The 18,147-nt window shown below is 70.5% G+C and overlaps 3 protein-coding genes across 3 annotated transcripts; 1 reads left to right on the top strand and 2 right to left on the bottom strand.

Moving 5' to 3' along the window:
* Positions 1–3,871: 3,871 nt before the first annotated feature.
* LOC309599929 (retinol dehydrogenase 8-like) lies at positions 3,872–6,076 on the bottom strand (the record flags this gene model as incomplete). The annotated part of the gene is made up of 6 exons (XM_082331832.1): positions 3,872–4,111; positions 4,675–4,858; positions 4,949–5,042; positions 5,117–5,296; positions 5,747–5,908; positions 5,980–6,076. 6 exons carry the CDS (start codon positions 6,074–6,076, stop codon positions 3,872–3,874), a joined length of 957 nt encoding a protein of 318 aa, XP_082187958.1.
* Positions 6,077–6,976: 900 nt separating this feature from the next.
* On the bottom strand, positions 6,977–10,394 carry GRB7 (growth factor receptor bound protein 7; the record flags this gene model as incomplete). Its single annotated transcript, XM_082332232.1, has 14 exons — positions 6,977–7,123; positions 7,199–7,292; positions 7,686–7,773; positions 7,888–7,948; positions 8,026–8,142; positions 8,230–8,310; positions 8,604–8,702; positions 8,827–8,937; positions 9,012–9,149; positions 9,296–9,373; positions 9,508–9,629; positions 9,718–9,874; positions 9,971–10,115; positions 10,249–10,394. The coding sequence occupies 14 exons, from the start codon at positions 10,392–10,394 to the stop codon at positions 6,977–6,979; spliced, it is 1,584 nt and encodes a 527-aa protein (XP_082188358.1).
* A 4,765-nt stretch (positions 10,395–15,159) lies between these two features.
* MIEN1 (migration and invasion enhancer 1) lies at positions 15,160–17,883 on the top strand. Its single transcript, XM_082331720.1, has 4 exons — positions 15,160–15,274; positions 15,903–16,000; positions 16,488–16,564; positions 17,002–17,883. The coding sequence occupies exons 1-4, from the start codon at positions 15,189–15,191 to the stop codon at positions 17,083–17,085; spliced, it is 345 nt and encodes a 114-aa protein (XP_082187846.1). The 5' UTR covers positions 15,160–15,188; the 3' UTR covers positions 17,086–17,883.
* The last annotated feature ends 264 nt before the right edge of the window (positions 17,884–18,147 follow it).

The following is an 18,147-nucleotide window of genomic DNA, read 5'->3' as shown; positions in this document are numbered from 1 at the left end:
GTAGAAGTGCGGAGGAGCCCTGACGCGCGCGTCGGCGGTGGCCTCGGCCGGGTGCTGAGCTGCGGCGCTGGCAAATGCTTGCCGGCCGGGTTTGCGCCTGGGATCCCAGGCGTCCGCAGGTGATGCCGGGCGCGCGTGGGGGACGCTGCCCGCATGCAGGGCGTCCCCCTCGCAGGCGGCGCGGGGCCGAGGCGCGTTTGGGAAGGGGACGGCGGAAGGGGCACGCGCCCCTCGGATTCCTCCCCGCGCAGCCACGCTCTTGCCGCTCCTCCCGGCGCGGCCTGTAGCCACGGCCGCCGTCCCCCGCAACCTGCCCGCGGACCGTGCGCCCGGGCCCGCGCCGGGGCGTGCTGGAAGCAGGGCTGACTCCAGCGGGCGCGGGGTGGGCTCGGGGTTTCCGTGGGGTGACGGGGGCTGCGCCCACCGTGCCGGAGCACATCAGTCAGACGGAAACACCCCGGCAGGCGGGGAGGGCGGAGGCTCACGCCAACCCTCCCGCAGCCCTTTTTTAGCACCTGCTTCAGCAGGTTGACGTTTTTCACGCTTATTTCATACTCTCCTGACACCTTCTACCACAAGAAGCTGGACACACTTGAAACACAGAAAAGAAAAAAAAAAAAGAAGTCAGAGGATCCTTTTTTTCTTTTACCTTCACTTCCTTCCTAGCCGGGGTGAAACGCAAGCGCCAAGAGTTATTTTCCCCTCGCTGTGACGCTGCCAGGTGTCTCTGAAGGACGGGGTGACGCTGCCAGCGCTCGCAGCCCCGGGCCAGCCGAGGGGCTCGGGGCCGGGGCAGCGCATCCCCCAGCCTGCCTTTTCCCTGAATAAGAGCTGTTTTGGTGCTAAAAACCCCCTCAGCCCTCTTCTGCCTGGAACCAAAACCCCTTTAAAGCACCAGGCTTATAAAAACATTCAGTTGGTGTTATGACAGAGAGATCCTTATCTGCCGATGTGCTGTAATTACGATAGAGCAGAGAGGAACTCTTTCCCCCCCGTCGTGTTGAAACACGCTTGGTAACGCACAAAAAAAATCCTATAAAACTCTGCCGGGTGCTGAACCGCATCCTGTGAGCATCCCGGCCGGCTCCCGCCCCCTCGACGAGCGGTCCGGCACCCCGAGACCAGCCGTGCCGGGAGGGGAGAGCGGGGAGGCGAGCGGGTGAGGGAGGACTGAGTCACCGCCGCCACCTCCTCCTTGTCCCAATTCTCCAGCCTTTCACTGAGTCACGCTCCTCCGCGCCATCCCGGCGAGGACCCGCCGGCTTTCGCAGGCCTCCGCGTGGGCCGGGCGGCTCTGCCGGGCTCCCGCTGCCCCCGGGAGGGTGCGGGGATCCCGCTGCCCCCAAAAGCCGGGGGGCAAGGTGTGAGCGGGGCGCGGGGCCGCCTCCACGCTTCCCTTGGGGGGCTGAGCGACAGCGGAATGGGGACCACCGGTTGCCCCCCGCGCGGAGCCGCGTGCCCAACGCTGGCATCGCCGAGGGGGAGCTTTGCAGCCCCGGGGCTCCCACCCGCGCGCCCTGCGGGCCAGGCGGGTGCAGGCAGCAAAGCAGGGACGAGGCCACGGCTGTCACCGGGGCACCACGGCGAGGGCAGCAGGTTCACGTCACGCCCGATGCCCCCCTCGCTTCGCCGGGAGGGAAGTGAAGCCCCTGGGGAGCCGCGCGCTCCCGCGCCACCGAGCCATTCCCTCCGGCGGGGTTATATCTGGCGCCGCATTTGCATCGCAGCAAGCCGGCGCACCTGGGCGGCGAGCGAAATCCTCGGGGGAGCGAGAGCGCGGGGAGCGGCTGACGATTGTCACACACAGGCTCGCCGGGGAAAGGAAAGTCCCGGCAGACAATTGTTTTTAGAAGAACCTGCTTCCAACCCGAGCGGCTTCGGCCCCTCGAGCAGAGCCTCCACCCTGGCACCCGGCGCGGTGGCAGCAAAGGGTGGGATGGGGCTGGTGCTCCTGGGCTCCGCAATGGTGCTCCGCGAGCAGGGAGGGTGCTCCCAAGCCGGAGGCGATGCTCCTCGGCCGTAGGCACGGCCCAGGTGTCCCCCACCGATGGAGGAGCCCCCACGCAGCCCAGGCCACAGCAGCTCCCTCTTCCCCCCCTCGCTTTGCCTGGGACCCCCTTCCCACCGCCAGCGTTGGTGAGCCGGGCCGTGAGCCGGGCTGAGGCCATCGCGGCGCTGCTGTGCCCGGACACCCACTGTCCCCCTGCTCTGCAGCGAGCGCTGGGGACAATCCTGCTCCCCCCCTGCTTCCCCGGCAGCAGCCCCATTGCTGCTTCCCTGGGGACTGGGGGACACCGTGGGGCTGGGGGTGTCTGGGGGGTCCTGTCCTCCCTCGGCCCCGTTTCCCAGGGCTGTGGCTCCGTGCCGGGGGGCCCCCCCCTTCGTTGCTCCCCAGGGCTGGGCGCAGCCCCCCCGTTCCTGCCCCCCGGAGCGGAGAAAGTTAGTCAAATCTGCAGAAACCGCAGCGGGGGGGGGAGGCTGCGTCTCCGCTGCCGCTTTGATGTCACCCCTGCATGTCCCGCAGGTGCTGCGCTGTTGCCATAGCCCCCGTGCTCCACCGCCGCTTTGCCATTAACTCGTGCGAGAAGGGGGGATAATGCAAAAATATTTCCTCTCCCCCCCCGTGCCCCCCCCCGTCCCCAAGGTGCCTGGAGCCGGCTGGGCCCGGGGAGGCCACGTGCGTGGCACGGGCTGGTGCACGCTGCACGGTGCTGCAGCCGCCATCCAGCCCCTCGCACGTGGGGCTGGGGATCCTGGGGGGGCTGCACCGGGGACCCCGCATCTTTGCCACACGTGCATCCCTGCACCCGCCATCCTGGGCACCGGCGAGGCCACGGGGCGTCCCTGGCTCCGGTGCAGCCGCGCCGGGAAGCACGGTGGGAGCCAGGAAGGTTTCTGAGAAACGGCCCCGCGGCGTTGAATCATGCCGGGCCTCCCTGCGGTTTCCCCCTGTTCTCACCTCCCGGGCGCAGTCACGCCAGGCGCCCACACGCAAGCACCCTGCGCCCAGCCTGGGGGGCGGCACAGGCTGCACCCCCCCCACCGTCACCCCCCTGAGCTGGGGGGGAGCCCCCGGGGCAGCGCAGGGTGCTGGGGTCCCCCTGATGCACCTGCTCCTGGCGCCTGACCTGCACCCACCATGCATGCTTGCACCCTGCACCCACCCTGCACCCAGCAGCCCTGCACCCAGCAGCCTTGCACCCTGCACCCAGCCTTCACCATGCAACCCACGCCTGCTCTGCACCACTCTCTGCAGCCCCTTTGCACCCACCGTGCACCCGTGCACCCCCTGTGCACCCTCTGAACACACCGCACACCCTTTCCACCCTGCTCCCCTCCCTGCACCACCTCCTGCACCCTCTGCACCCAGCGCTGCAGCCGAGCCGCCGCGGAGCTCGGTGCCGGAGGGGGTGGCGTGGTCCCTCATGCAGGACCCCCCCTGCCATGGGGCATTGCCAACCCCGCAGTGGAGCCCGGGGGAAGGGGACACGGCCATCGCTGGGTGGCCAAGGGGACATGGGGCCAGGGCCCCGGGGTGCCTCATGCCCATGGGTGCAGGGGGTCGGGGGGGATCAGGTGCCCCCAGGGAGCGGGAGGCAGGTGGGGGGCAGCTGCCAGCCCTTCCCAGCCCCGTCACGGCCGCTGCACTCTCGGAGGAAGCCGCTCTGCTTTTTCACCCGGCGCTGGTTAAAAATACCACTCCCGATTTTAATACAGCGGCGGCGGGTGCTATTTCGGGCCGGGAGCAGGAAGCGAAACCCCGCGTGGGTCCTGGCCCCGCTCGCCCCCTGCCTCCGAGCTGCCCCCCGAAGCGAGCCGGGCGCCTGGGCGGCTGCGCCGGCGCGGTGCCCCGAGCTGCCGGGGGCTGCGGCTATTTGAAGCCCAGCAGCCGGGCGCCTTCCTTCACCTTCTGGGCCTTCCAGCGGAGCAGGCGGATGGCGCGGAGGCTGAGCCGCAGCACCGCGTCGTATTTGAACACCAGCTTGTAGAAAGCATCGGTCATGAGGGCACCGCTGGGGTCGGCGTGCTTCAGCGCGGCCATCGGCGTGTACGCCGCGTTGGTCTGGTGCCGGAAGGGCGGCCGGGCTGCCTCGATCACCCGCAGTGTGTGCTGCACGTGGGGATGGTACTGTCCCTTTCCTCTCCCTGTCCCCTCCTCATCCCCATCCTGTCTCCATCCCCATTCCCATCCCCATCCCATTCCCATTCCCTTCCCATCCCCAGCTCCATCCTGCCCCATCGCATCCTTAACCCCATCCCATCCTACCCCCATGCCCACCCTCTTCCCAGCCTCATTCCCATTCCATTCCCATCTATGTTCCCATTCCCATCCCATCCCCATTCCCTTCCCATCCCATCCCCATCTCATTCCCACCCCCATCCCATCCCATCTCATGCCCATCTCATTCCCTTCCCATCCCATCCCCGTTCCCATTCCCGTTCCCATTCCTGTTCCCATTCCCAGCCGGGCTCGGCCCCATCAGGATGGAGCTCAGAGGGAAGGAGTTGTTGGGGCAGGACCCCTGCCCTGGTACCAGCTGGGGGTCGTTGCTCCTCGTTAGGGCTAATTGAGGCTTCTCTAGAAGCCCAGCCCAGCCCAGCCAGGGGCTGCCAGGCGAGGGGGTGGGACAAGGGCAGCCCCCAGCCCGGCGGGGCCACCTGCCCGCCTGTCACCTCCGCAATGTCCTCGGGGGTCTGGCCCAGGCTGGCGAAGACGTCCTTGGAGTTCCTCAGGTAGAGGTTGGTGAAGATGTCGGCTGTCTCGGGGTCTGTCCGCGAGTAGTCGGCGCGTTCGGCTTCCTCGTACAACTTTGCCTCGAACTCTGTCATCACCGGCCCCGGCTCCACCAGGCTGATCCTGCCCGGGGATGGGGCGCTGGGGACCCTGGCACCCCCAAGCTCCCCCCGCCCCGGGGGGCTGCACCGGCTGCCAGCCCCCGGCACTCACGCCACGTTGAAGCGCAGTGCCTGGACCACCAGGCTCTCGCAGAAACCCTCCACCGCGAACTTGGAGGCCGCGTAGATGTCATTGAAGACGATGCCTGGAGAGGCAGGGGGGTCCCAGTCAGGGCTGGGGGGGGGGCTGGTCCCACCAGGGCACCCTGTCCCCCCCTACCCTGCAGGCCCATGATGCTGCTGATGACAACGATGTGGCCCCCGCGGCGCCGCTTCATGTCGGGCAGCACCTCCTTGACCAGGCGGACGAGGCCGAAGAAGTTGGTGTCCATGAGGCTCTGCATGGCCGCCAGGCTCTGGCACTCCAGGGGACCCGCCATGCCCACCCCGGCGTTGCTGACTGCGGGCACGGGGCGTCAGCGGGGCGTCCCCTGTGCAGGGGGGGTCCCGTGCCCCGTGCTCAGAGGGTCCCCGGTGCACAGAGGGTCCCTGGTGCATGGTGGGTGTCCAGCACGGGATGCCCTGGGTGTGGAGGGTCCCTGGTACACGGGGGTGTCCCCAGTGCACAGAGGGTCCCTGGTGCAGGATGTCCCGGGCGTGGAGGGTCCCCAGTGCATGGGGTCTGGGGGTCCTCGGTGCATGGGGGGTCCCCGGTGCATGGGGTGTCCCCGACATGGAGGGTCCCCAGCATGGGACATGCTTGGCATGGACAGTCCCCACTGCACGGAGGGTCCCTGGTGCAGGGTGCCCCCGGTGCACGGGGTGTCCCCAGCACGGAGGGTCCCCAGCACGGGGCTCCCTGGTGCAGGGCACCATGGGGATGCGGTGGGAGGGGGCTCCCGGGGCTCACCCAGGACGTCGACGTGGCGCCCGGGGATGCTGTCGAGGCAGGCGCGGATGGAGCCCTCGTCGCAGACGTCCAGCTGCTTGATCTCCAGCGTCCGGCCCAGCGCCGGCCCCGCCGCCGCCGCCAGCGCCCCGCTCCTGCCCACGTTCCTCATGGTGGCGATGACTGGGGGCAGAGGCGGCTCAGCCCCACGCGGGGTCTCCCCGGGGAACGGGGGGTCCCCCCACCCCGCTCACCTCGGAAGCGGCGCTGCTTGTCCCGCGCCAGCCGGACGGCCAGCGCCAGCCCGATGCCGGAGGAGCAGCCGGTGATCAGCACCGTCTTGGGAGCCATGGTGCAGCCGCGGCCCCGCTCCCCGGCCCCTCGCCTTTTATAGCAGCTGGCCTGGCCCCGGCCCCCCCAAATCCGGGCCCTTAATCCCCCCCGCTAATCCCGCTAGGATTTGCCAGCGGCCGCGTGGCTGAGCCGCACGTGGTGCCCGGGGTGCACAGAGAGGCCTTTGTGCAGGACCTGGGGCACCGCGGGGACACGGCGGGACACGGTGACGCTGCCAGCCGTGTGCTTGCCGGCAGCGGGGGGCTGCAGGGACGGACCCCCCGCCCAGCGCCCCGGCTTTTCCTTTAGAGAGGTGAGGCGGGAGCTCTGAAAAAATAACCTTTATTCTCATTGGTATAAAACACGTCACAGTTCGACTGGCCTCGCGGGGACGTGGGGGACGCGGTGGTGGGTGCCCCCCCAACCTCCCCAGGACCCCGCTCCTGGGGCCGGGGACCCCCAACCTGCCTGGCCTGGGGGTGCGGAGCACCAGGGCCCCATGGGGACCCTCGGGGACACTCGGGGCCGGTGCTGCAGAGGGGGGAGAAAGTGCTTGAGTGTGGGGGGGCCCGGCAGCGCCGGGACCCCGGGACCCCGCGGGCAGAGCTGGCACCCGCGGCGCAGGGCGGGCGGCTGGCGGTGGAGGAGCCGTCCTCGACCTGGTGCTTGCTGCGCCGAGCTGGCCCCAATCCTGCCGCCCCATGCAGGGCTGTGCCATCCCGTGCCGGCAGTGCCAGGCTGTGCCAAACCATGCCATGCTGGTGGTGCTGGGCTGTGCCAAGCCGTGCCATTGGTGCCAGGCTGTGCCAAGCCTTGCCGGTGGTGCTGGGCTGTGCCAAGCCGTGCCATGCCGGTGGTGCCGGGCTGTGCCAAGCCCTGCCGTGCCGGCCATGCCACACAGTACCGGTGGTGCCGGGCTCAGAGGGCCACGCAGGTGCAGTAGTGCCGCAGCTTGCAGGGCAGGATGCCGCGGTTGATCTGGTGAAACTCCACGAGCTGGATGAGGTCGGCGAAACGGGTCTGCCCGTCGTCCATGGTGAAGTAGAGGCGTCCTTCCTCTTCGCTCTGCCGGGGGGGGTGGGTCAGGCCCTCGCACCCCCGGCCCCCCCGGCCCCCTGCCCCGCCGCCGCCGGCACTCACCGGCAGGATGAGATAGTGTTTGACTCTCTGCAGGTGGCACAGGGACAGGACGAAGCCCTTGGGGTTGCGCTGGCTCTCCCGCACCAGGAAGACGCTGCGAGCGCCGGGGGGTGTCACCGCCGGCCCCGGGCCCCCTCTGCTGCCCCTGTGTCACCCCCGGGGTCCCAGGTACCCCTCCCCCCCCAGCCCTGGGGTCCTGTACCCCCAGGAGCCCTGTATCCCCCTGGGAGCCCCAGGGTCCTGTTCCCCCACCCAGAAACCCCAAGCTCCCATACTCCCGGGGGCTGCAGATCCCCTGCAAACCCCGGGGGGTCCCAACCCCCCTGGGATCCCATGCCCCCCCGGCCAAGACTCCCCCCATCTCCCAGGGGTCCTGCCTCACCCCATGAACCGCAGGGCCCTATAACCCCTGGGGTCACGTACCCACCAGGGCGCCCATGACCCCCCCATGCGCCCCGGGGACCTCGACCCCCTGGGGTCCCCGTACCCGTCCACCAAGCCCTGACGGCCGATGAGCTGCTGGGTGTCCTCCCGGGAGATGCGCCCGTGGAACCAGGGCTGGGTGCGGTGGATGGCTGCAGGGGAGACTGGCATCAGGCTTGGGGGGAACCCCCCACCCGGGGCAGGGACCCCCCCCTTGGCACAACCCGGCTCTGCCGGATGGGACCCCGCGGCTCGGCGCTGCTCACCGGCGCTGAGCGGGGAGCTCTGGCAGGCTGCCGGCAGGCTGTACCGGTGCGTCGTCTTCTTCTGGCCGCGCAAAGCAAGGAGCGGGTGTTAGCGTGGGCTCGGGGGGACCCCCCTCGCACCCCTGCGCCCCAACTCACCCTCCAGGCCTGCGCCTCCTCCAGGGCCACCGTCAGCACCTCGCTGGGGTTCTCGATCACCCGGCCCGTGCATCCCGAGAAATCCATGGCCACCAGTGCGTTGTCCGAGACGCTTCGCTGCGGGGGACGGCGAGAGCGGGGCGGTGATGGGGGGGTGACCGGGGGCTCCCCATGGGACAGGGGCTGCGGGGGGGCAGCACTCACCAGGGGCGTGGGGCCGATCCAGGGGGGCTGGCTCAGCCGCGCCTGCGCTTGCTGGTAGTTGCGGTAGAGCTGCATGCCGTACTGGGGGGAACAGCCCTGTGAGCTGGGGGGGTCCCGCAGCGGGGTGGGGGAGCACCCGCCTGGTGTGGGGATGGGGACCTCCCCATCCTCCCGGCTTGGGGACTGGGACATCTACATCTACCCCGCATGGGGATGGGGACACCCATCCTGCACCTCTTCTGGCACAGGGATGGGGACATCCCTCTGGCACCCCTCGGCACAGGGATGTGAGCATCCCCCGGCATCCCTCTGGCATCCCCCCAGCACCCCCCCAGCACAGGGACCGGTAACACCCCGGCGGGGCCAGGGCTCACCTTGAAGAGGCGGAAAGCCGCCATCCAGCAGCTCCGGCTCTGCTCGTCCTCGCTGCAGAGCAGCTTCAGGCCCTTCACGCCACTTCGCACTTTGTAGGGCTGCAGGGAGAGGCCAGAGCCGTCACAGGGCAGCCCCGGCTGGTTCTCGGGGAGCAGAGACCCCTTGGCAGGGGAAGGCACGCAGAAGGGATGGCCCCCTCCAGCCAGGCAGGGACATCCCCACCTTGATGCAGAAGCCGAACTCGGTGGGCGTCCCGTAGTGCTTCTTGCCCTGCGTCACGTAGTAGATGTTGGACTCGGTGAGGTCGGCGAAGTACTGGAGATGCCGGGGGTCCTGGGGAAGGGGGGGGGAGCGTCAGGGTTGGCCCCACCACATCCCCCCGGCCGTGCCCCCAGCCACCCCCTCACCTTGGAGGTGCCCTTGGTGGAGTAGTAGAGCCCCGAGCGGCGCAGGGAGAAGTAGAAACGCTTCCAGACCTTGCGCCCGGTCTCCCGCAGCTGCAGGAAGCCCTGGACCTCGGGGCAGCTCCCGGAGTTGAGGAAGTTCTGGGGGGAGACGAAGGCTGAGGGACACGGCAGGGTCCTCACAGCATGGTGGGGTCCCCGTGGCACGGCAGGGTCCCTATAGCACAGCAAGGTCCCCACGGCATGGCAGGGTCCCCATGGCACGGCCGGGCACGGTGGCCCCGTACCTGGATGAGCTCGGAGTGTGCCATGCTCTTATTTGCCTCCAGGCAGCTGGACACCATCACCTCGGGGAAGAGGGACTGCTGGGGGGACAGGGGGGTCAGGGGAGACCCACGGGGTGCTCAGGGTCCCCATGGGGTGTATGGGTCCCCGTGGGGCATCCATGGCCCCGTGGGACACGCAGGTCCCCGCGGGCTTTGCTCCGGTGGCCACGTACCGCGTTGCTCTTGAAGAGCTCGTACTTGGCGAAGTTCTTGCGGAAGACGAAGCGGCTGTCGGCGCCCGGGGGCCAGGAGCTCTGCACCTCCACCACCGACTCGTGGTCCTCCAGGCACCGCTCTGCGGGGGGATGGAGTTCAGCAGGGCGGCCGGGGGGGCCCCAGCGCCATGCCATGCCGCGCCGTGCCGCGCCGTGCCGGCGGCTCACCCAGGGCCAGGTGCTGGTGCAGCTCAACCAGGGCCCAGCTGTGGTCCTGCAGCGCCCGCGTCCTCCGCACCAGCGTCTCGCAGAGCTGCCGCGCCGTGGTCCCCGCCGACGCCTCCAGCGAGCGGCACGCGCCGTCCTCGCCGAACACCTTCACCACCTGCGGGCGCGCGCCAAGGCGGGCATCAGGGCCCGTGGCGGGAGGGGACCCCGCGTCCCCGGGGGCCGAGCCCCCCTCCCCTGCCCCCCGACTCACGTGGGAAGCGCCTTCACGGGGGGGTCCCTGCCCCAGGGCCGGGCTGCTGAGGATGGGCGAGTTGGAGGGGCTGCAGAGCTCGGGGAAGGGGTTGGGGATGCTGGGCAGCGACGAGGCGCGCGGCTCCTCCTCCGGCAGCTGCCGGCTGCGGGCAGAGAGGGGCTGAGCTCCCTCGGACCCCCCAACACCGGGTCCTGTGCCCCCATCCCCACGCCTGTGCCCCCCCTCAACCCTCTGGATGCCCCCCAACCGCCTCGGCACCCGGGCCCCCCACCCACCTGCTGCCGTGGATGAAGAGGGGCTGGGAGCGCTTCACCTCGGGCGGCCCCTCGCCCCCGTCCCACTCACCGGGGACCCCCTCCTGCTCCGCACCGCCCGGCCCGGGGGGCTCCCGGAGGCTGCTCTGCTGAGCCCCCCCGTCCATGGCATTATCTGGGGGGAGAGAGCGGGTCCTGCACTGCACGAGGCTCCGGGTCCTCGGCCCCAGGGCAGTGGGGCCGGGGGTCCGTGGCCACGTGTGGGCAGCCCCCACGGGACGCCGCGACGGGCTCCACATGGGCCGCACGCCGCCAGCCACCGCCGCCGCGCCGGCGCGGGCAGCCAGTGCCACGGCACTGCCAGGGGCTGCCCACCCTTGGCACCCGCTCCGGTGGTGTTTTGCCGGCGCCCAGACAAGCAGTGAGTCAGCGCGTGGTGGCGTGACTCAGCACCGCCCCGCCTGCCCCCGGACCCCGCACCCCGCGGGGGTCCGGCCAAGCCCCAGGCGGCTGCCAAGGGTCGGGGTGTCCCCGTCCCTCCAGCCCCATCCCAGTGCAGGAGCTGGGGGACAGGAGCATGAGCCCAGCGGTGAGCACAGCCCCCTACGAGACAACTGAGAATCCCCCAGCGCCTCCACACCCCACACGGGACCCTCTCCAGTGTCCCCATATCACCACTGAGAGACGGGTGGCACCGGGAGACACCGAGCTGGGCTGGGACCGGCGGAGCTGAGTTGGGCTGAGCTGAATTGGGCCAAAGTGAGTGGGGCTGAGCCAGGCTGAGCTTTGCTGGGCTGAGCTTCGCTAGGCTGAGCCATGCCAGGCTGAACTGTACTGGACTTAGATGTGCCAGGCTGAGCTTTGCCAGGCTGAGCTGTGCCAGGCCGAGCTGTGCGCGGTTGAGCCGTGCTGGGCTGAACTCCGGTGGGCGAGCGCAGCGCCGGTGGGAGCAGGAAGCGGAGCGTGGCGGTGGCCCAGCCCAGACACCTCCTCCGGTCCGGCCAAACCAGTTCTGGCGGCCGCTCCCAGCTCCACCTCACCGCGCTGGCATCCGGGCCGGGGCGGCCGCGCCGGCAGGCTGGGGGCGAGGGAGCCGGCGCCCGCGCCCGCCGTGGGAACTGCCCCGAGCCTGCCCGCCGGCACGGCCCCCCATGCTGCGGCGTCACCCCTCGCCCCCGCCCGGCTGCCGGTGCCCGGTGCCAGCGCCCACGCGGTGCCGCAGCACTCGGGGGGCGCGTCGACACCGGCCAGCGCTCCGGTTTCAGCCCCAAAACGATTTGCAACGGGGCTGGTGGATGTGCACGGCCCTGGGCCAGCCCTGCCACAGCACAGCTTGGCATGGCACGGCACGGCACGGCACAGCTCGGCGCAGCCTGCCCCGCCGCCGGTCGCCTGGGCCAGGCAGGGGCAGGCACAGCCCGGCCATGGCGGCGCGGGGCCGTCCGGCACGTGGCACACGTAACACACGCGCGGCGCCCACGGCCGCGTTGGCGGCACTCGGTGGCTGCGGGCACGAGCGCGCCGGGCTCTGCCATTCCCGGGATGCCGCGCAGGGCCTGGTTAATCATCCACCCGCTGCCCGTCCCTGTCCCCCGCCTCCTGGCCAGCTCGGGGTCCAAGTCCATGGCTGGGCAGGACCGATGCCATCACGCGGCTGCCAGCACCATCCCCATCCCATCCCTGTCCCTGCCACATCCCCGTCCCTGTCCCAGCCGTCCCGCCGGTACGGACCCTCTGCTCCCTCCCTGCTCCCCTGCCCTGGCTGTGCCGGAGGGGCCGGGCCGGGGTCTCCCTGCCTGGTCAGGCCCTGGGGTGAGCCCAGGGACACCGGGGACAGCCAGGGGTCATGTGGGGTGATGCCGCTCGTGGTGGGACACCGTGCAGGGCCGCCCCAAGCCATGCAGGGGACAGCAGAGGGGCTGACGGGGGATGTGACAGATGGGGACCCCACGGGGCCCTGGGACAGTGGCACAGCCCTGCCACCAACCTGCCAGCCCATCACCGTGGCCTCAGGTCACCCCAATGCCAGCGCTGTCCTGGTGGCCGTGACAGGGCTCTGATGGGGTGGTGGTGATGGTGGGGGGGACACAGGGTGTCCCTGGGGTCTGGGACAAACAGGGGGACCGGAGCCTTGGGGCTGTGGGAAAAGGGGACCAGGGCCACCAGGGTTTTGGGGCAGGGGACTGGAGGGCGTCAGAACTATAGGACTGGTCACCAGGGCCACCAGGGTAATCGACCAGGGGGACCAGGGCCACTGGGTTTAGGGGACAGGGTCCCAGGGCCACCAACACTAAGGGATGGGGTCCCAGGGCCAGCAGGACTGTGGGGCAGGGGGACTGGGGGGTGTTGAGGCTATGGGATGGGGTCCCAGGGCCACCAGGGCTACAGGGCAGGGGGATCGGGGCAACCAGGGCTATGGGATGGGGTCCCAGGGCCACCAGGGCTAAGGAACAGGGTCCCAGGGCCACCAGGGCTATGGGATGGGGTCCCAGGGCCACCAGAGCTGTACAGCAGGGTCCCTAGGGCCACCAAGGCTAAGGGATGGGCTCCCACAGCCAGCAGGGCTATAGGGCTGAGTCCCAGGGCCACCAGGATTACAGGATAGGGTCCCAGGGCCACTGCGGCTATAGGATGGGATCCCAGGGCCACCAGGATTAGGTGATAGGATCCCAGGGCCACCAGGGCTAAGGGACAGGGTCCCAGGGCCACCAGAACTATAGGATGGGGTCCCAGGGCTAGGAGGGCTACGGGGCAGGGTACCAGGGCCACCAGGGTTATAGGATGGGGTCCCAGGGCCAGCAGGGCTATAGGGCAGGGTCCCAGGGCGACCAGGGATAAGGGATGGGGTCCCAGGGCCACCAGGGCTATGGAATGGGGTCCCAGGGCCACTGGAGCTATAGGGCAGGGTCCCAGGGCCACCAGGGCAAAGGGACAGGGTCCCAGGGCAACCAGGGCTATAGGATGGGGTCCCAGGGCCCCCAGCTGTGGGCAGGGGTCCCAGTGGGTGCCGAGGCGGTGGGACAGGGCTCCCTGGGCCACGGGGGCTGCAGGGCTGGGGGTGCGGAGGCTGCGGGGCGGCAGCGGCAGCCAGGCCATGCCGGGGCGGCAGAAGAGGAGGAAGAGCCGGGAGGAAGGTGGGAGGGAAGGGGCGGGGGCGCAGCGGGGGGCTGGGGTCATGCCGATGGGATAGGGCCAACATCCCGGGATGGCCAGTGGCCCCACAGCGCGGGGGGCCCCCACCCTGGCCCCGCTCCTACCTGCAGGCGCCCGCCGCGTCCCGCCACCCTCCCGCCGGACCGGGGATTCCTGTTCTCCCCGGCTTTATCTACCTGCGCCAGCTCCCGCCCCCGCCTGACATCATGCCGCCCCGGGCCGGCCGCCCAGCACCCGGCCCCCCCATGCCACCCAAGGGTGCCCCCCCGCTCCCCTGGCCCCGGGATGGGGCATCCAGCCTGGCCCCGTGCCAGCTCCGGGGGTCCAAGCCCCCCAAAACTGCATCCCACGACCCCGCGATGGTGATGGGGAGTTTCCCACAATGCACTGGGGTGACCCCAGGAGCGGCCAAGCCGGGGGGCAGAGCCGGGGGCACCCAGGGCCCCGTGGCTGTCCTGGGGGTGCGCGTCTGGCCCGGCCCAGCCCGGACCCCCGGGGGTCCCCAGGCTGTGGGGTCTGGGTTGGGGCTCCCCTGGGACCCCACACGTGGGGGGCTGGAAGGGCCCCATGGGGTGGGGGGGTCCCACGGGGTCAGCCCAGGGACTGGGGCAGGTGGGGACCCCATGGGGTGCGGGGGGGTCCAGGGGAGGGTCCCGTGCAGGTGCCAGGGTCCCCTGGGGTTTGGAGGGTTGTGGGGACCTCGGGGGGGCCCTGTGGGTTGGGGGGGCAGTGGGGGTCCCTTAGGGGATCTGTGGGGGTCCCATGGGGACAGAGGGTGGGGTCCCTTGAGGGTCCCCATGGGTGCTATGGGGAGGTGTCTCCATGGGGGCTGTGGGTGTCCTCATGGGGCTATGGGGGACCCCCCAGTGTCCCCCCAGGTGCTGGGGGAGTCTCCCCGGAGCAGTGGGAGCCCCGTGGGGCCTGTGGGTGGCCCCGTGGGGTCTGTGGGTGGCCCCATAAGGGGTGTGGGTGTCCCTGCAGGGGGGGTGGGTGTCCCCGCAGGGGGGTGGGTGTCTCCATGGGGTGCTTGGGGTCCCATGGGGCCGCAGAGCCCCCAGGGATGTCCCCATAGGGGGTTCAGGGGGTCCCCGTGGGGGATGCTGGGGGTCTCATGGGCTCCATGGGGGTCCCATGGGTCCGTGGGTGATGCCTTGGGGTCTGTGGGTGTCCCGAGGCCCTATAGGGCTCCCGCGGGGGGGCTGTGGGGGGTCAGTGGGGGTCCCACGGGGGACAGTGGGGGTGCTATGGGTCTGGGGGGTCCCCATGGGACTGTAGAGCTCCCGCGGGGGCCGTTGCGGTCCCCCGGGGCTCGGTGCGGTCCCCCGGGGCTCGGTGCGGTCCCCACGGGGCTCGGTGCGGTCCCCATGGGGCTCGGTGCGGGTCCCCCGGGGTTCGGTGCGGGTCCCCCGGGGCTCGGTGCGGTCCCCCGGGGTTCGGTGCGGGTCCCCCGGGGCTCGGTGCGGTCCCCATGGGGCTCGGTGCGGGTCCCCCGGGGCTCGGTGCGGGTCCCACGGGGCTCGGTGCGGTCCCCCGGGGCTCGGTGCGGTCCCCACGGGGCTTGGTGCGGTCCCCACGGGGTTCGGTGCGGGTCCCCCGGGGCTCGGTGCGGTCCCCATGGGGCTCGGTGCGGGTCCCCGTGGGCTCCGTGGGCACCCGGCGGCGGCCCCGCCGCTGCGCGCTCCTCCCACCAGCAGGTGGCGCGGCGCGGCCCGCCCGGAGCAGACGAGAGGAGTGGTGCGGCGCGGCCGGAAGCGCCGCGTCACGTGACGGCACCCGGAAGCGGCGGGCGGGCGGTGGGACCGGCGGCGATGAGCGGCGGGGCCGAGGCGGTGGCGGCGGCGGCCGGGGCTGATGCCGAGGCCGAGCGGCGGGTCCGCATCGTGGTGGAGTACTGGTGAGCGCCGCGCCGGGCCCGGGATCCTTCCCGCGGTGCGGTTCCGCCGCCAGCGGAAGGGCGCGGCGGGGCCCGGGGGCGAAGAACCGGGGGGAGTGGGGGGGGGGGGCGAGGGGCCTTCAGCGGTGTGAGGGACCCGGAGGGGGCAGAGGGGTGGGAGGGTGCTGGGGAAGGGGATACTGGGGTGGCTGGGGGCAGCAACTGGGGGGACCGGGACGGGACACACGGGGTGCTGGGGGGGCTTTCAGCAGCGTGGGGGGGTGAGGAGGGGGCTGGGGGGGTGAGGAGGGGGACGGGGGGCTGGGGAGCTCTGCAGGGGTGTGGGGGAGTTGGGGTGCAGAGGAGCAAGGGGGTCACAGGATAGCGGGATATGGGGGGGCTGAGGGGCGTAGGGAGCTGGGGGGCTTGTGGGGATGAGCGGGGGGGGCAGGGGGGCTTTGGGGACGGGGGTGTGGGGGTGGGGGGCTGTTGTGGAGCACGCGGGGCCTGGAGGTACAGGCGGTAGCAGGGAAGGTGAATGCTGGGGGGCTCCTTAGTCTGGGGCGGGGTTGGACAGGCAGTGTCTGGGTGCTGTCGGGGGCTCCCCGTGCCAAGGCCCCCGCTCTCACCCGCTTCTGCCTGCGCCCAGCGAGCCCTGCGGCTTCGAGCCCACGTACCAGGAGCTGGCGAGCGCCGTGAAGGAGGAGTACCCCGACATCGAGATCGAGTCCAGGCTGGGGGGCACAGGTAAGGGCCCGCGACAGCCCTGCTGCGGCCAGCGCCGTGTGGGGGTCACCGCTGGGGTGCACTGCGGTTGGGGTGACCCCGGCCTGTCCCCGCTGCGGTGCTGGGTGTCAGCCCTGTCTTTGGGGAGAGGAGGGGGGCTGAGCTGGCGTAAACCTTGCCGTGAGGCTGGGGGGGCTGCGCTTCACTTGCCTGAGCACAGGGGCTGCCCCTCACTGAGGTCTCAGGGGGTGCAGAGACTCTGGAGCCTGGGGGTCTGCCAGGAGCGGGGCAGGAGCCCCCCGAGCTCTCCGGGGGTGCACTGTGTGCTCCATCAGCCCGCTCCTGCCGCCGGGGGTACGGCCTGGGGGTGCCGCCGTGGCGTTTCTGCCTCCCGGATGCTTGTGCCGGGGGTCGGTGTGGCAGGAACGGCTGCAGGACGGGCGTGGGGGTTGGCGGCACCGTGCGGGGCAGGAGCACCGCTTACGGCTCGGCCCTGTGTGCTTTTAAGGTGCCTTCGAGATTGAGATCAACGGGCAGCTGGTCTTCTCCAAGCTGGAGAACGGAGGCTTTCCCTACGAGAAGGACGTGAGTACCCGGCCCCGCAGCGTCCTTGCATCAGCCAGGCTGGTGGCTGCGGGCAGGTTTGTTTTTGCAATGAGCTCCCCTGTGACCGGTTTTTCCCTCGATGTCTCCATTTCATCACCCGCCAGCTCTGCCCGAGCTCCGGCGGCGCCTCACGATCCCATCGGGCATTGTTCCCCTTCCTGCCACCCTGCCAGGACCTGCTCCAGGTCCTGCTGCGGTACGGTGCGAGCCTGAGCCGCTGCTCGTGTGGGGAGAGTGGGGACAGTTCCTGGAGCTCCTGCCTCGGCGTGGCTGTGATTGCTCAAATCACCGTGGCACTGCCTGACCTCCATGCGTTGCATCCAAGCGCTCCCGATCCCCGCCCCGCGCTCCTTCCCCCACCAGACCTCGCGGCGAGGCCGGCCCGGAGCCTGACCCCCTCCCCTCTGTCTCCTCAGCTGATCGAAGCCATTCGCAGAGCGAGGAATGGGGAACCACTGGAGAAAATCACCAACAGCCGCCCCCCCTGCGTCATCCTGTAGCCCCGCGCCCAGCTGGGATCTCCCAGCACCCGGCAACCAGCTCCCAGCCCCCTCGGCGTCCCCCCGCTTCGCTCCTCACCGCCTCCGTTAGCTTCCTGCACACTCGGGGACCAGGGACGTCAGGGGAATGCGTAAGGAGCCTCCCGGGGAACTGGGGGCGAGAGCTGGGATGGGCAGAGCTGTGGTACTGGTGTCACTGGGCTGGCCGTGCCGGGGGGGCCGTTCTGGCCCGTCCCTTCGGGTCGCGTCCCCGCCGTGCCTGACCCGCTGCGGGGCGTAGCTGCGGCGTGGCTCCCCTGCCTGCCTTTGCCTTCCCCTTCCTCGCCTCCCGCCACACCCAGCAGTGCGGGGGGGCTCTCCCCTCCCTCAGCCCCTGGGGATTTGGGGGCCCCCCCCAAACGCTCTGCCCAGCCCTCGGGGGAGCCAGGCCGGGTGTTGGAGGGGATTTTGCAGCTCCAGACCTCCCAGCAGGTTAATGCAGAGGAAAAGCCACTCGCCGTAAACTTGAGTGTGATTCGTTAATGATTAAAGTTTCTCCTGTCACTGTTTAAACCGGTGCGAGGGCAGCGGGGACCGGCATGGGAACCCCGGCTCGGCTCCGTCCCCACGGCCAAGAGGTTTATTTAATGGCCACGAGCTTCCCCCACCTCCTCGTTCTCAGGCTCTTGGCTCTCGCTTTCCGCCCGTAATGACTCTGCCCTTCACCACGGGGCAGCTGAGCCGGCGGAGGGGCCCCCTATTTATTCTATACTGTGTATAAACCCAACGGCCCGGTGCTGAATAAAGGACAGAGGAGAACGCGGCCCCTCTCGTGTCCCTCAAGTACAGGGGCGGGACGTGGGCACCGAGGCGCGAAACCGGGGTTAGATCAGGTCCCGTCTCCTGCCTGCCCTGCCCTTGGTCGGCGGCCAGGCGGGATCAAGACTTTTACCCTCCAGGTAAGTGGGTCCTGCCCTTCGCTGCCTCCTCGGGTGCTGGCAGCTGAGGCCAGGAGGGAAGGGACACGACGGGCCTTGGGAGACGGAGCTGGCTCCTCTGCGCCAGCGACGGAGAAGGGGGAAC

Source organism: Platalea leucorodia (genome assembly GCF_965183815.1).
Source record: "Platalea leucorodia genome assembly, chromosome: 22".
In the NCBI taxonomy this organism is placed as follows: Eukaryota; Metazoa; Chordata; class Aves; order Pelecaniformes; family Threskiornithidae; genus Platalea; species Platalea leucorodia.
Note: the sequence above shows the minus strand (reverse complement) of the source record. Positions and strands in the feature narration are given on the sequence as shown.

Bases quoted from the DNA above. Each gene is read 5' to 3' on its own strand.
- MIEN1 (XM_082331720.1), top strand. From the start codon at position 15,189: ATGAGCGGCGGGGCCGAGGCGGTGGCGGCGGCGGCCGGGGCTGATGCC. The intron at 16,001-16,487 runs GTAAGGGCCCGC...TGTGCTTTTAAG, and splicing joins GTCCAGGCTGGGGGGCACAG to GTGCCTTCGAGATTGAGATC. The intron at 16,565-17,001 runs GTGAGTACCCGG...CTGTCTCCTCAG, and splicing joins GCTTTCCCTACGAGAAGGAC to CTGATCGAAGCCATTCGCAG.